The sequence below is a fragment of the Oreochromis aureus genome, linkage group 3, assembly GCF_013358895.1.
Source record: "Oreochromis aureus strain Israel breed Guangdong linkage group 3, ZZ_aureus, whole genome shotgun sequence".
Lineage (NCBI taxonomy): Eukaryota > Metazoa > Chordata > Actinopteri > Cichliformes > Cichlidae > Oreochromis > Oreochromis aureus.
The window spans coordinates 20,029,897-20,045,574 of NC_052944.1; the positions used below are offsets into that span (position 1 = coordinate 20,029,897).

General features: G+C 40.6%; 1 protein-coding gene and 1 non-coding gene across 4 annotated transcripts; both read right to left on the reverse strand.

Moving 5' to 3' along the window:
* Positions 1–12,333, reverse strand: LOC116310407 (oxysterol-binding protein 1-like). 3 transcript variants are annotated; one of them, XM_031727181.2, is made up of 17 exons: positions 11,982–12,333; positions 10,545–10,717; positions 10,234–10,442; positions 9,018–9,180; positions 8,652–8,763; positions 8,360–8,543; positions 7,342–7,459; positions 6,979–7,036; positions 6,612–6,776; positions 4,927–5,172; positions 4,219–4,339; positions 3,903–4,006; positions 2,995–3,090; positions 2,422–2,609; positions 2,009–2,244; positions 1,851–1,889; positions 1–1,691 (listed from the first exon to the last, which is right to left on the reverse strand). In XM_031727181.2, the coding sequence occupies exons 2-17, from the start codon at positions 10,679–10,681 to the stop codon at positions 1,549–1,551; spliced, it is 2,319 nt and encodes a 772-aa protein (XP_031583041.1). In that variant the 5' UTR covers positions 10,682–10,717; positions 11,982–12,333; the 3' UTR covers positions 1–1,548. The 3 variants fall into 3 exon arrangements, with proteins under 3 accessions (XP_031583041.1, XP_031583042.1, XP_031583043.1); XM_031727182.2 differs by lacking the exon at positions 11,982–12,333 and adding an exon at positions 11,743–11,930; XM_031727183.2 differs by lacking the exon at positions 1,851–1,889.
* Positions 12,334–12,654: 321 nt separating this feature from the next.
* trnar-ucu lies at positions 12,655–12,742 on the reverse strand. The gene is given in 2 exon segments: positions 12,655–12,690; positions 12,706–12,742. It is a non-coding gene; the product is annotated as a tRNA-Arg (tRNA).
* Positions 12,743–15,678: the final 2,936 nt, after the last annotated feature.

Genomic DNA, 15,678 nt, shown 5'->3' on the forward strand with positions numbered 1-15,678 from the left:
TACTGTTTGACATTAGAGCATTTATTTCAGTTTTTTCAGTTAATACAAAATACTGAACAATGCCATGTCCCTCTCCCATCTGAGTCAAGTACTGAAACTCCCTTTTGGAAAATGAAGACAGCCTACTAACATTATGAGGAACCAAAAATACAAGGGGAAAAAAAGTCTACCTTACTACTACAATATGAATTTCTATACATTTATAAAATCAGTTATTTGCAATGATTTTCAATTCTTTATTCTTCACTTTTTAAGTACACTTACAAACAAACAAAATGATGAAATGCATACACACACACACACACTCACATACATATATCCTGTGTTTTTGGTGTCAAAATGTAGTTGCATATGTATGAACATGTATTTTTTTTTTAATTGTTTTCTTCGCTCATTTGTCTGTTTTACAGTCAATACAAGAGTACAGCAAGTATCCTGCACTATTTAAAACCATTTTTTTGTTTTGTTTTGCTTTTTTTTTTATTACAGTAAACTTGGTTACCGTTCACTTGATTAACAAAATGTCAAAATATTATTCCAGCATTGTGAAAAAAGGGGTAGTTTTATTATTTATTATTAAAGTAAACAGTTATAATGTGAGATTTTCTCAATGCTGCAACAATTTTATTTTTTTCCCCCCCATTTCTTAATTACGTCTTCATATTTTGTACAAGAAACCCGCTGCAAATGTAATATCGTATCCAGTCAGGTGGGACGTAAATACAAGTAAGTGCAGGTTCTTCATTTCTAAGGCAAATAAAGTTTTTTTTAGGCCCTGTAGCCACACTACAATTTTCACTGTCATATTTCCTACAAGGCCTTGATAAAGAAAAAAATAACCTAATTATAAACATGATAGTGTGAAAGGTCATCTTTTTTAAAGCACACTGCACAGCACAGCGGCCCTGTTGTAAAGTGATGGAAGAGCAGATAAGCAGTCATACATACGAACACGCTACAACCTTCACTTCATTACGTTAAGACACTAAATCAGAGATTAACAAAAGAAAACTTGCTAAAGTCTTGAAGGCCACCAGTTGACAGTTTCATGAAAATTACTTTTAATCATACCTGTCTATAAATGTATATATTAATCAGGTTTTACCCCCCGCCCCACCTTTTTTAGAGTTATTACCAAAGCAGACAATGCTATGGGTGACAACAGAAAAAAGAACAAAAAACAAAACCCGAATCACCTCAAATCAAACACTCATGATCTGAAAAGACTGAGCAAACTTGATTTGGAAGCACTGCTCGTTTCACATCCTCCCACCCATGCTCAGCGGGACAAAAGAAAAAAAACAAAAGCACCCATACAGCAAAGAAATTTTCATTCCAGTCCTCTCAGATATGTGACAGCAACGAGGGGGAAACCAAATATGGGACGAGGGAGAGAAAACCCTGCTCTCCCTGTGGATCAGACAGCAGTGACCATCCTGGAGATCTCTTAGAACAGAGAGCGACTGGAGGGGAGCAGCCGTCAGAGAAGGGGAACAGCAGGCCTTTGATGGTCAGTCTCTTCACGGCACTTTGCAGTCAATGCCGAGATCAAAAGATGTTGGGGCAGTTCTCCCAGCTCCCGCGCTCCTTAGCTTCCCAGTAGCCTCCCTTATAGATGTGAATCTCCTCACCTGTGATTGGGTCCTCGCAGCGCTCGAACCAAAGTGCCAGGTAGTTGTCGTGAGGTGCGCCTGAAAGAGAGGGAAGGAGGGGGAGGGGAAAAAAAAAAAAAAAGAGACCCCCAGAAGGTTAATGAGCTTCTCACTAGAGCAACACAAAATCTACACATGAGGTGTTGACAGTTTAAGAGATTTAGAAAAAAACAAACAAAAAGAAAAAGGAATACTTGCTTTTCAAGGAGGGATCAGTAAGAGAGTCCTCATCGACAGCTTTTGGAAGACAAAAGGGGATCACAGAGAATTTTTTTACCCCTTGGTTCCATGATTTTCCCCATGCAGAGAAGAGAGGAGTAAAGAAAAAGTGAAGCACAAACAAGTTAGATTCTAACCTTCTTCTGATTGACTCGAGGTGCGTTGGCTTGCGGCCTCCCTCTCTCTTTCACGGCGGGCGCTGCGCTGCTTCTCCTCCAGCCTCTGCTTCTCGGCATTGGCCTCGTCCCAGCGACCTTCCTCCATTAAGCGCTGATCAGGCCGGCGTCGGCTGTCCGTGGGAGCCACTCCGTCTTCCGGCTCGTTCAGGGTCAAGGCCAAGGCAGTAAAGTAGTACATGGTTTCTGCTCCATCACTGAGGACGATGACGGAGAACAACAACGCTTTCAGTCACACAAAACTACACCCTGATACTGATGCCAACCATGTTTAGGTCTAATGTTTATTTCTGCTTCAGAAAGCTGTGTGTGTGCGCCTCTAAATCGCAACTGATGCAGCACGGCCCAGTTTTACTTTTTAAAACAGCACTTACGGTAAAGGGTTTCTTCTCCACAACTCTCTGGCTTTAAGGGTCTGATAGACCGTCTTCTGTTTGCCCTCAGTGCCGTTCTCGCCTCCTCGGCTGCTCTGCATCACCTTGGAGAACTCCATCTTCTCGTCCCATGTGCCCGACAGCACGTAGTGTGCCTTTCCATCTTTATCCATTACCACACCTGTAACCTGAAAACAGAAGAGAGGGCAGGTTACCACAGAGAGCCAACAGAAGAGTGGAGCATCATGATCCATCAAGCACAAGGACAAATTTTACGACAGCAGTTTGGTTAAAATCATAACACACCATAAGATGTTTTATTTTCTTGCTAAAGGTTTGTACTTTTTGTCAGAAGGAAGCAAAAAGCATTAAAAAAAATACAAAATAAGGCAACTGGAGACTGTAAAAGAGCTAACACAATCAAATAATGTAATAAAAAGGCAAAGAAAAGCTTGTATATTAAAATTTGTCTATTGTTTCAAACTTGATGCACCGAATGTGTGTGGGTTTTCTTTTGAGGCAAGTCAGAGAAAAAAAGACTAAATTTGTTCAAGTCTTCTCCATCTTTCTCACCTTTCTGGCTACATCTCTGGAGAAGTAGCTGTATGGAGCGAACTTTAAGTGGCAGCGGTCTCCGGTGGTGTGGTTTACTACGTCTATCTCACCAGACTGGAAGGGAAACACAGGGATACACAGTGAGGGGGGAGGGGGATCACGTGGGGATGATATCGACTAGATAAAAATTTTACTTCACACTCAAGTAAAAATGCTGCACTCTAAGTCTACTTTTTATCTGTAGAGTAAAAATAAGAACTGGAAACAAAGAAATAGGGATTTTTAATGCTACATGACGGCAACTGGCCATGACAAGTTCATTTATAGAGCAGATTTCATTACACGTGAACTCTGTGCTATTAACCAATAAAAAACAAATCAGACTTTACAAAGAAATAAAATACAAGGTAACACATACAAACACACAGAGTAAGATCCTGAGTCTACCGAATGAGTTATGCAGATCTCTGATGACTAACACGTGCACTAATGTACATGCAGGAGATCAGACAAGTGTACCGATGTGCTGAAGTAAACCTTTTCATAAGTTTTCTTTGTGTGTGTTGTTTTTGCTATCCACCCTGCAAATTAATGTCATTCTGGATCACTGAAGCGATAAAAGGCGTTAGTCACTCTATTCAAGGTCACTTCTTTGTTAATGTTACTAGCATGAGAACTTGTTATTGTCCCATAAAGGACATCATGTCAATCATGTCATGGCAAAGCTGGTTTTACAAGATTTTTTTTCTAAATATAATGAAGGACTTACCATCAGCCAGTTATTTAATCACTGGTCTAACTATAAAAACCAATGTTTATTTTTCTTTGTTACGAGTGTCATAACAAATCATCTTCTTGCTCTTCATCCCTGCCTCCTCTGCAGATCAGGCCCTGTGGCACTGCAACGATGTGCCCGAGCGTCTCACCTGATCGATCCAAAGCTTTCCGACAATGATGTTGTGCACCGTGGTGGTAACTTTCTTCCATGTGTAGTGATTATTGCTCTTCTCAAAGACTGCATGAATTGTGCCTGTGAAGAAGAAAAGAAAAATAAAACAACAAAAAAGCAAAGCAAAACCTTTGTTCATCAGTAATTACTGTTTCATGTTTCTACTAAAGAAAGGTGTGGGCTGGTACTCTTTAGTCACGTATAAATTCTGACGATAGTTGTGTGTACATCTTTTGTCATTGACACTATGAAAGAATGGTATGCTTTGTTTTCTAAACAAGCTTGCCTCTTACCCAAAGGCATAATGGAGAGGTATTTCCCCCTGAACTTGCTCGCAACTGTGATTTCTTGTCTCAAGGTCCAGCCACGATCAGAGATTGCATGATGTGCAGCAGCAGGTGGATGGTGACTCACCTGGAAAGAGAAAATGATTTTCTGATATAACAAAAGGTCATGTCCTATTCTTTGTAGGCCTGAGTCATCCCTAATAGATGTGACTCACATTTAGTCTCATAAATCTGACATGTGACATGAAGAATCATGGTATACAGCAGCAAGGCATCAAAACCCCCACTGTAAGTCTTAAATCCAATTACACTACTCATCACCAACACAATTTAAGCCTTTACACACACACACACACACACACACACACACACACACACACCAACCAACGACTTGAGATTGTTTTAGGTTCGTGTATTTTACGACAAAAGGGGCACAAATGTAACACTTTTTAATGAAAAAAAATTATATTAAAAAAATAATAATATAAATTTTCTGATGTGATTTGTTAGAATACGTCAATTCTGGTTCCCTGGTAGCATGTGCAATCTCAAGTGCACAGAAAAAGGAAGCAAAATTCTCTCCTAATGCCGAGTCAGTGGGATTTTTTTTTTTCTTTTTTTAATTTCTCCTTCCTGCCATTCAATCTCTCTCTCTTGAGTTTCACTTCCTGGTTGAAAACCTTCCATTCTCTTGTTTCTTTTTTCCTCCCTCACCTGCTCACACAGGGAGCGGTAGCCGCTTTCTCTCTTGCGGTCCAGCTCATATGTTTCTCCCAGCAGAGGGTTGAAAGGCTTTCCCGTGCGGTAGACTGTGGTGGAGTAGGCAGACACCGCGAAGGCAGCCACATAGCACATCTGCTCCAAAGAGTTCTGACACTTTGCGGCCTTATCCAGCAACTCGTGGTACTCGAGGTCCTCAGACAACCGTTGCAGCATGGAGATGGGCTCATTGAAATTAACCTAGAAAGCAAAATGATTGAAATTTACTTTTATATTTGTGTTATGTATTAATTCCAGTGACGAATGTTATATATGGGTGAGATGTGGGGCTGAACCTGATTCAAAAAGCTAGACTGGGTAGAAGTGACCACAGGCTGATATACACAAGGCTGATCTGTTCAATTCAGTTCTATACTGTCCTGTGTGCATCGGCAGCAGGCCACTGCTTCCTTCTGGGGGAGCTTTCATAGCACAGAGGAAGCTAATAGCAAAGAGTCAGCAGTTTTTGAGCCATTTCACACTTGCTGCAGTTGTTTGTGACTTAACCACAAACTGTGGTCAGGTTTGTGTTCCCTCTTCACTTCTTGGAAAGTTTGTATTACGCTTTCAGTGCCCTAAAGAGTTGTTGTCAACATATCCATCTGTCTCCATTCTGCTACACTCAATGTGAGCGAGGCCCACCACACACACACAGTTAATGAAGTGAAATCAGCACAATGGTTAATGACCACAAAGCAAAGTACAGACTCTCACACTGAACTGATATTAAAAAAGTATAAAACACGCAGTGTCACTTTAGTAAATGTATATATGTGTAGATTGTTAGCTAGGTACTGGTATGGTTTGCAACAACCAAATAGAAAAGCTTTAACAGAAAACCTGTATTGCCAAGATTTATTACACATCATTTATAAATAAATTAACACAAATGTATTCATTTGAAATTTAATATTTACAGTTTCTGAAAATTTGCTATTTTAGCATTTGGCTAAAGCAAAACCCAAGCCTTTTTCTAAACCACAACCATAGATGGGTCAGCAGCAACCTGGCGGGTAGTTTTGCTAAGCTACAGGAAGTCAACATGTGTCAATGTCAAAGTATCTCTGTAATGTGGCAGAGACAAGAGTCTTTATTGTTATAAAGAGTGGGGGCAGGGCAACATGACGACAGTGATAAGTTGACAGAACAAAGCCAAATCAAGCGTGTGATCATTTATCTCAGCAGTGATCAGTCTAAAGAAATCCATTTGTCTGGACTCTTATAAAAAGCCGTGATGGTAGCTCATTTTAGACAACTCTGCTGACCCACATCTCACGAGTAACCTACAGTGTATTTCACAAATAAATAAAAGTTGATGTGGGCAGATTTGTCGATAAAGATCTTCAAAACTCTCCCAGAACGCTGCCAACCCCATACATGAACAAGGACAGGGATCAGTATCTAAGCTCCAATTTAGTCACACTGAACTGTCCCAAGCTGCCAGACTTTTTGGAGGCACTGCGGTGGCATTTAATGATGCGATTAGCTTTTCAGAGATTTTACATTTTTACTGTAAACACACACAAAGCATATTTCATATGTGTTTTTAGCTTGGGGTAGGAGGGGCATTAAAAGGCACACAAAACAACAAGCTTTCAGTAACTCTGACTGGACATTCAGTAAGAACATGAAATCCTTACAGGCATCGGGATCTTGGACAGCTCTTTGCCGATGCAGTTTTTCATGATGCTCCAAAGGTTGAGGGAGTAGTTTGGTTTGTCTGGGATGCGTGTCCGCCTCTTCTTTAAGGGTACCAGCTCCTGGGAGGGGGACTCCTGGTTCATCGCAAGAGGCTCCTCGTTAAGCTAAGAAGCAGAAACGTTTATCAATATAACACGCTAGAGGTCGGTGCTAAAATGTTTTGGATTTTTACCATAGCAACAAAATCATGTATAATGAATGCACGCAACACCCGTCCTACTGCAGCTTTTCACTCAGACTGTGTTATTTTAAACAATGGGATTCAGCATTATAAGATTTCAATGATTCAGACAGAATAAGGCCTACCGACTGATCATCTGCACACAATTCACTGTTGAGGCCGCTGATACTACTGCTTGATCTTCTGTAAGAGATCACAAAAAGCAAACACATTCTGTCAGTGACGTAAAGGTTATTGGATAATCAGGTATTTTGACATAAGAGGAAAGAGAGGTTTAAAAAAATAAATAATACACACACACATCAATCTGTCACTACACAATGTGAATGACTTAAGAAAACTACATACTGGAATGTGATACAAGGAAGTGGTATAAATATATAAAAACAAAGACAACCCACACACAAAGTCTTGGGTAAATCCCCCACATAACTCCATGAGACATGAGAGGTTATTCTGTACAGGCAGCTAAAGGGAAAGATACCAACTTGTGAAACTGGGGGTCCGCAGGTACAGTGATAAACTCGGGGGCTTCTTCCATGGCATCAAAGAACTCATTGTCGTCATCCTCATCGCTGGCCTCACCTTTTCCTGGCCCAGCAGCACCTTAACACAAACAAACATTTAAGTTTTCTGTATACAGAAACTGAAAGATGATTCTCCAAGTATCACAAAACCAATGATAACAACATGTAACACAGAGCATATAACATGTCTTTAAAAAAAAAAAAAAAAAAGGAAGTAAAGTTGCAATTCCTCACATCTGATTACATGGAATCACTTAATTACTGCTACTGTTACTTAATGAATCTGAAACTGATAATGTTCTTTTAGTTTCACAGCTTGATTCTATTTTTCTTGCTAAGTGCTTCATCACAAGGCCTGTCGTATGTCAGCCACAGAAAATCTTGGTCACCCAGGAGTAAGCATTTCCCTGGCTCCCCTGATAAAAAGCCAATGAAATTTTTCACCGGCTCTTGGATTACTACTGAGAAATATCTCTGTGGGAAATGAGGTTAATGAGTTTTGTTCAGAAATAATCTCAACAAACTTTAATTTGATAACTCTGGATATGTATTATTCTAATAGCAGGAAGTCGAATGCAAACAGCTGGTAGCCCCACATCTTTGATTTTGAAAGAGTTGGACATCACATGTACCTGATAAGAGTCATTATAGTTTAGTATTTTCCAGTTAGCTCTATTTTCATTTCATTTTGACTTTTGGTTTTTAATTCAGTTTAGTTTCATTTTGTTCCCAGAGTGGATTTTCATATTTCAGTTTAGGTTTGTTGTTTGAAAAATTAGTTAGTTTTAGTTTAGTTTTTATTATTTCAGGGTTAGTTTACTCTTTTTACTTATTATTGTGTGGAGGTTGGAAGTAAGATTTATAAAATCAGTGCTGGTATTACAATAAAAACTGGAAAGCAGTGACTTACACTCTTGTAGAATCTCAATAGACATGTGCATCAATCCTCCATTGTAATCTTGTCAGGGTCACAACTTACCTTTATTGTCTGGACTAGCATTAGCCTGTGCAGCCCCTCTGAATGCTCGCTCGAGGTGATTGTGCTGTTTGGCCAGTTGCTCTAAAGTCTCCTCCAGCCTCACTCTCTGGTCCCGCTCAGCCTGCAGGGCCTTTTGCCATCGCTTGCTGTGAGTTTGTGCCAACGTCAAGAAGTCTCGGCACGACTGAGGAGCATAACATTGAAACACTTTTTGCAAACTCTTCTCTGGGGTATATACATTATATATTAAAAACGCAGAGGTCAACATACTAAAGAAGAATGTCAGACTTACATTGATCATGGCGTTAGAGGTGATGCGGAACAGAGTGGCTCTTTCTGTGACCTGGCGAATCTTATCCCCAGCCTCTCCAGTCAGACGTAAACCATCCAGTTCAGCTAATGACCTGAAAAAAATATGAACTTTGGATGTTTGGACAATATGTAGTCAATTTACACATCAATGATTATATAACAGGGCTCTTCTGCAAATGGTACAAAACATCTGAATATGGCACTGATTTACCAAACCTACAGAATTATAAGTTCAAATTTAGAGCTGCCCCCCCCAAATAGTAGAGTAGTAGAGACACGAGGCATGTGTGAGACTGTTGCCTGAGGATTAAAGCAAAGAGCAAGGCAAAATGGGTTCAAGTCTAACCTCTGTAGGGCAGAGCCATGCTTTGAGATCAGATCGTTGCAGGTGCTCAGATCCTCCACTTTGTTGCTCAGGGTTCTAAGAGCAGACTGGACTTCTGAATTTTGTGATCCACCACCTTGTGTGATGCGTGGTGACGATGAAGGGAAGTCGTCACCCGAGTCATCTGTTAGGAAATCAAACAAAAGGAAAGGAAAAAAATCAGATTAAAAAAAGAAGTTCTCATACTTACTGCCATGGATTATTTACAATAAATAAACTTGCTAGCCACTTTCTTAGGTACACTGTTGAACTGCTTGTTAATGCAAATATCTAATCAGCCAATCACACGGCAGCAACTGAGTGCATTTAGGATTGGTCAACGTGACCTGCCTAAAGTTCAAACTGTGCATCAGAAAGGGGAAGAAGGGCAATTTAAGTGACTCTGAAAGTGTCAAGCTGCATCAAGCTGACAGGAAAGCAACAGTAACTGAAATAACTACTCTTTACAGCCAAGGTGTGCAGAAGAGCTTTTCTGAAAGAACAACAGGTCCAACATCACATACAGATGGACTCCAGCAGCACAAGATCAGGCCGAGTGCAACTTCTGTCAGCTAAGAGCAGGAAACTGAGGCTCCAATTCACACTGGCTAATCAAAGATTGGGACAAACATTGACCTGATGAGACTTGATTTTCTGCTGCAACATTCAATAGTTCAGGCTGATGCTGGTGTTTTTACTAAGGGTCCCAGAGTGGACCAAGTGAGCATCACTCAAACACCAGAGTCTACCTGAGTACTGCTGCCGACTATGTCCAACTCTTTATGACCACAGCGCACCCATCTTCTGATTAGTACACTGCCTGGCAGGATAACTCAGCATGTCACAAAGCTCAAAACAGCTCAAACATTTTGATTGAACATGACAATGAGTTTGCTGTGCTCAAATGAACTCCAATCACCGGATCTCAAGCCAATAGAGCACCTTTAGAATGCGGTTAAACATCATGGAACATGCAGCCAACAAATCTGCAGCAACTATGTGATGCTATAATGTAAATACGGACTAAATTCTCTGAGGAACGTTTCCAGCACCTTGTTGAATCTGTGCCATGAAGAAATAAAACTTATCCAAATAAAAAAGGGGGTCCAACCCAGTAGACACAAGGTGTACCTAACAAAGTGGCCATGCGTGTAAATATGTACAGAAGCACTAAATAATTCCCCTTTGTCTGTTTTACCTGACTCCGCCTGCATGCGGACAGCCTTGGCTTTGGCCAGCTCCAGGGCAGTGATCCATCGCTGACGTTCCACCTCACAGCTGGCCTTCAGGTGATATGTCTGTGTCCCTCCATTGGAGATGACAAAGTTGCAGGCATCATCCACAGTGATAGTAGCTGTAGCCAAGTTGATGGTGCCCCGACACGTGTGACCCATCTCTGCCTGGGTCCTAATAATCAGAAGAGCCTCATTTGACTTTGGGAATAAAAAGTAACTAAAAAGAAAAGAGAAATATCCTTAAACTATACCAGTGTTCAACGGAAAGGTGTACCTGTAGTATGACAGCAGCCCATTGCTCAGCACAAACCACCTCCGCTGATAACCCTTGATGTAATTTGTCCACTTGAACACCCATCCTTTGTATGTGTCTCCAGGAGGGGTGGGAGTGGGGGTCTTGGCTTCTGACATCACACCCCCTAAACTTAAGCTACAGACTGGAGGGACCTTGAGGGGAAGATGGAAAGTTTTATCATTTACATAACAAGACTGGCTGATTGGGTGATTTGGTGAATGAATTAGGAGCCAGTTCCTTGAATTCTCAGGTGTGGCCATTGTCGACGTTCCCCAGGCGAGGCTTCAATTTAACTGACATTGCCTTCGCAGTGTTGGTGCACTGGGTTTAGAACAACCTGGCTGAGGACTAAGTTTGCAAAAACAGCGTCTTGCTTTAAATCACATGCTTTCATCCTGTTTTTTTAGGCCCTGATGTGAAGCCTTCTGGTTAACATGTTTGCATTTCATTCATCTTCTGATTACCATTTCTTTTCCAGCTCTCAATGTCATTTGTCAACCTCTGCTTTCAAAGGTGCAATATAAATACAGTCTTAGTATTGTGACTTGTTTCAAAAATGGACAGAACACTTTTTTTTAAATAAAAGTTGCAAAAATTTACTTCACTGAGTGTCTACAAAGTAAATTTTAACTGTTATTCTATAACCTTAATATATGAAACACCTGGATACCCCTGGATTTTAAACCACTGGTCCAAATTTAATGTTAGCTTGAACTGTGTGAAGTCAAATTCACATTTTCTGACATTCTTAAACACAAACAATTTCACCAGGAAACTTCTTTGAATTGACTTCAGCCCTACTTCCACGCTGAAGTCCTTTAATATTGATCATTAATGAATGTCAACACTGATCTTTGAGTGTGGAATGACAGGTCAAAGGTCGGCCGAGAAATCAATACATACCGACTACTCCTGACACGTTTTACCAAAAATAATTATTATTTTCGCCTGATGAAGGTATTAATAAAGATGGAACTGACTTGTGAATAAAACATTTTAGTGTTATTTTGTCTTCTTACTGATAAATAGTCTAAATATTAAGAGTTAACAGATTTGAGTCTAATTCAGTCCAATTCTCTTTTAGGGAAGAATGACAGTAGTTTAATAATTAAAGGGACAAACAGAAAAATAACAACAACAGGTTTTAACAACAGTAACTGGATAAATCTCAACATACCGACGAACTTGACAACAGAGGTTAGCCTACATTAGCCCCAGTTAAGATAAATGACAGTCTCAGTAACAACAATTCATCGCTGATAGGAGCTTAAAGTGAATAAACTCAATCTGACACGATTGTTCCAAGTTATTTAGCTAGTGTCTGCATATTTGAAAAGCACTGCAAAGAAGAGCGACTGCTAAACACTGGCTTCATCCCTAGCTAGCTTTCAAACTCGCCGATGGCTAAATGTTTACCTTGACGTGTCCAAAATGAAAGATCAGGCAACCAGCAGCCGGGTGAAGTCACTGCTAACTCTGATACCCATACGACACTGTGGCTAGCTGAGGAGGCTAACAGACCAACACAAGGCAGCTAATGGGGCAAACAAACAGACCGAAGACGTCGACGGCAACAATAGTGCGACTATAAAACGAAGTGACAGCAACACGTTTTATTGCTGCCCCTCAATATTTGCGTGTATAAGGTTCATTCTACAGCTGCGTACACACACAAATATCTAAAGCTAGCTAGCTACATCTAACTAGCCTAACGTTAGCTCGCTGGTTACACCCGGTGCAACACTGCTGGGTCTCCGTGTAGAAACACGCAGCTGTGGCTAGCTACGTTTAGCATTAAGTATCTTGACACATTTAATTCATTTATACAGCAACAGTCGCTACACTGTTTGCAGTTTAAGTAACTACGGTTAATACTTTATTCTACCAACAATGACTTTACATGTTAGTGGAAGGCACCTGGGAGGAAAAAAGCTAGACATTTTCCGTGAGGCAATTAAACAGTGCGGTGTTTTTAATAATCACAATTCTTTTCTAATAAAAAAAACGATTGACAATCGTGACATGGAGTAGTATATTATACAGGTAACTAGAGCCATGCCCGAAGTTTTCCAGAAGGGGAAAGAAAATGCGACTCCGGTGGGACTCGAACCCACAACCTTTGAATGTCTACGTCTATGCCTAGAAGTCCAATGCGCTATCCATTGCGCCACGGAGCCACCTGTTGCACAAATCGAACACTTTGCTATCTGTAGTGTGAGTGGGTCGAACTCAGGCGCGATATTGCTACATGTTTTAGATTGTGGTTTCCGGGGTTGTGAGTATTGTAGTATAGCCTACATTGTGTATGAATGATATGAAACAAAGCCATTACTTCACTAAGTTCAGAATTTTAAACATCCTTTCAGACAATACCAAGCAATAAACGTTCGTTTTAACCCCATCGTTTTAGAGAGGGCTTTCTTTTTTTATGTTTTATTATGTTTTTAGATATTTTATGCCTTCTCTGAATGTCGTGTTTGAACCTGGTGATCAAACACGACACCATGGGATTGGTAAAAAGAAAATTATCTCTGTGCGTCAATGTGCTTTATCAAACACTGGATGGCGCTAAAGTCCCATGCTACAGTACCCTTAATAATCGTAACCCTCAAAAAACCACAACAGTCGCACAATTTCTGGTTACAATGAGAAGCCACTGGATTTTAACTAAATGTACTTTAACACATAAAAATAAAAATCTTAGTGTCAATTCCCATACTCTCTATACTTTCTCTATACTACTCTCTACACTACAAATACACACATCCTGTATAAGAAGGGCCAGAGTCGACTCCACCTGCTGAGGAGACTGAGGTCCTTCGGAGTCTGCAGGACTGTTAAGGACACTCTATGACACTGTGGTAGCATCTGCCCTTTTCTATGCAGTGGCCTGCTGGGGGAGTGGATGAACGGACAGGGACAGGAGCGGGATTGACAAACTGGTGCGGAGGTCTAGCTCCGTGCTGGGATGTCCTCTGGTGTCTGTGGAGGTGGTTGGCGAGAGGAGGATGTTAGTAAAGCTGACATCCATCATGAGCAACCCACATCACCCACTCCACGAGTCTGTGAGTGTGCTGAGCAGCTCCTTTAGTCAGAGACTGAAACACCCTCGCTGCAGGAAGGAGCGCTTTCGCAGCTCATTCATCCCAACAGCAGTTAGACTCTATAACTCCTCAATCACAGTGTCATAAGTCACTGGACATTGTGGACATCCACGGTCACCACTTCATGCATAATGGACCTTCTATGTGTATGGACGTATGCAGGTATATATGTATGTATATGTATAAGCTATATAGTTTATGTCTTGCATATTTCCACAACCATATCCATAATCACATACTGTGTATGCTACTGTTGTATATAGTGTATTATCTTACTTATTTTTTATTTCTTTGTATTTTATTTGTATTTTTTGTATTTTCCTTCTGATATCTGTACCTGAGCTGAGGTAACGCAAAAGTTTCCCCGTTGTGGGATCAATAAAGTCTTATCTTATCTTATCTTATCTTATCTTATCTTACTTTATTTGCAAATAATGACAAGGTCTGTTAAATGCAATCTGCAGTCCTACTAAAATACAGCTTGTTTTAATGCAGTCATTTTATCAGCTTTTGTGAGCATTGTGGCTCACTTCAAATGCTCTTCAAGCTGTGAGGTAATGCTTCTGAAATGTATCTGTCCAAAAACTGATGTCTCTGTCCCTTCATGGTTCTCCAAGCGATTTATTTTGGTTTTTAGACACCATCACACCACAGAGCCAGAGTGAGAAATGAGATTTTGTTCAATTCAACTTTATTTATATAGTCCCAAATCACAACAAGAGTCGCTTCAAGGTGCTTTACATTGTAAGGTAAAGACCCTATGATAATACAGAGAAAACCCCAAGAGTCAAATGAGCCCTTATGAGCAAACACTTCCTGACAGGGAGAAGGAAAGACTCCCTTCTAACAGGAAGAAACTTCTGGAAGAACCAGGCTCAGACAGGGGCCGCTCTCTGCCTGACTGGTTGGGGGTCAAAGGAGGGAGAACGGACAAGGACACGCTATGAAGCCAGTGATTAATTGGTGCATAAACACATAGTGAGTGAAAAAAGGTTAGTGAAGAAGAAACAGTGCATGATGGGAAGCCCCAGCAGCCTACACCTATTGCAGTGTAACTAAGGGAGGATTCATCGCGGAGCTCGAGGTAGTGGTCTACAAATGTTAAAACAGGATGACTCAACTAAAATGTTGGACACAAATTACAGTATGGCTGATGAAGTGGAACAGATGTTTACAGAACAGGAAGATGGTGAGGATTCTGTGGTGTTAAAGGAAGGGATGTCAAGTCTCACAGATGAGAGTGTGCCCCATTTGGATTGTTCTGTGGACCAAGAACATGGGGAGGAGGATGTAGCCAACTTGGCTCAAGGGCCTCGAAGGTCGATAAGAAGACTGCTGGACAGCATTCAAACCACAACCCACTATAAATAAATAAAATTTCAAGTGTGTCTCTTTTCAGCTCATCGTCGGGTCGCCGATGCCCTTTGAAGCAGAGGGTTGTAACAAGTGTCATCTGGCAGTTTGCTGCCTTCTGCCTTGTGATTTGCACAGGAACTTTGAAAAGGTAGTGGCTGTCTGAGGTGAGGTCAGCGCTCTTCTGTGGGAAGTTCCAGAGATGATTAACTCACTCTGATGTGAGTGGGTATGTCGTTCGGTAAGAGATTCTTGCTGTTTTGTTTGGATTATTTATTATTGTATGTAATGCGTGTTGTTGGACTTTTTAGTGTGACCACAAGTTTTAATGGCGGAATCAATCAAGCTCTATATCGACTGCATGCAGGAAAATCGATCAATATTGTCAATATTGTAGGTATATTGGGTGGGGTTTTTTTTAGATCTGTGATTTTGAATGGTTTAATAAAACTGATGTTTTTATTGTGTAACATTTTAATCGATAATGTTGTTTGTGTTTTGCAGCTGTTGTTGTGATGCCTCTGCTGTCCTTTTTTTGTTCTTTTGGTTGATTTTTAAGTTTGTTTTGGTTAGTCTGTCCAGTCGTAAGGGCTGTTATGAATCACTGAGAGTGAGTCTTGTAAGGACAGACTAACTTCTCTCTTTTTTTGTTTTTT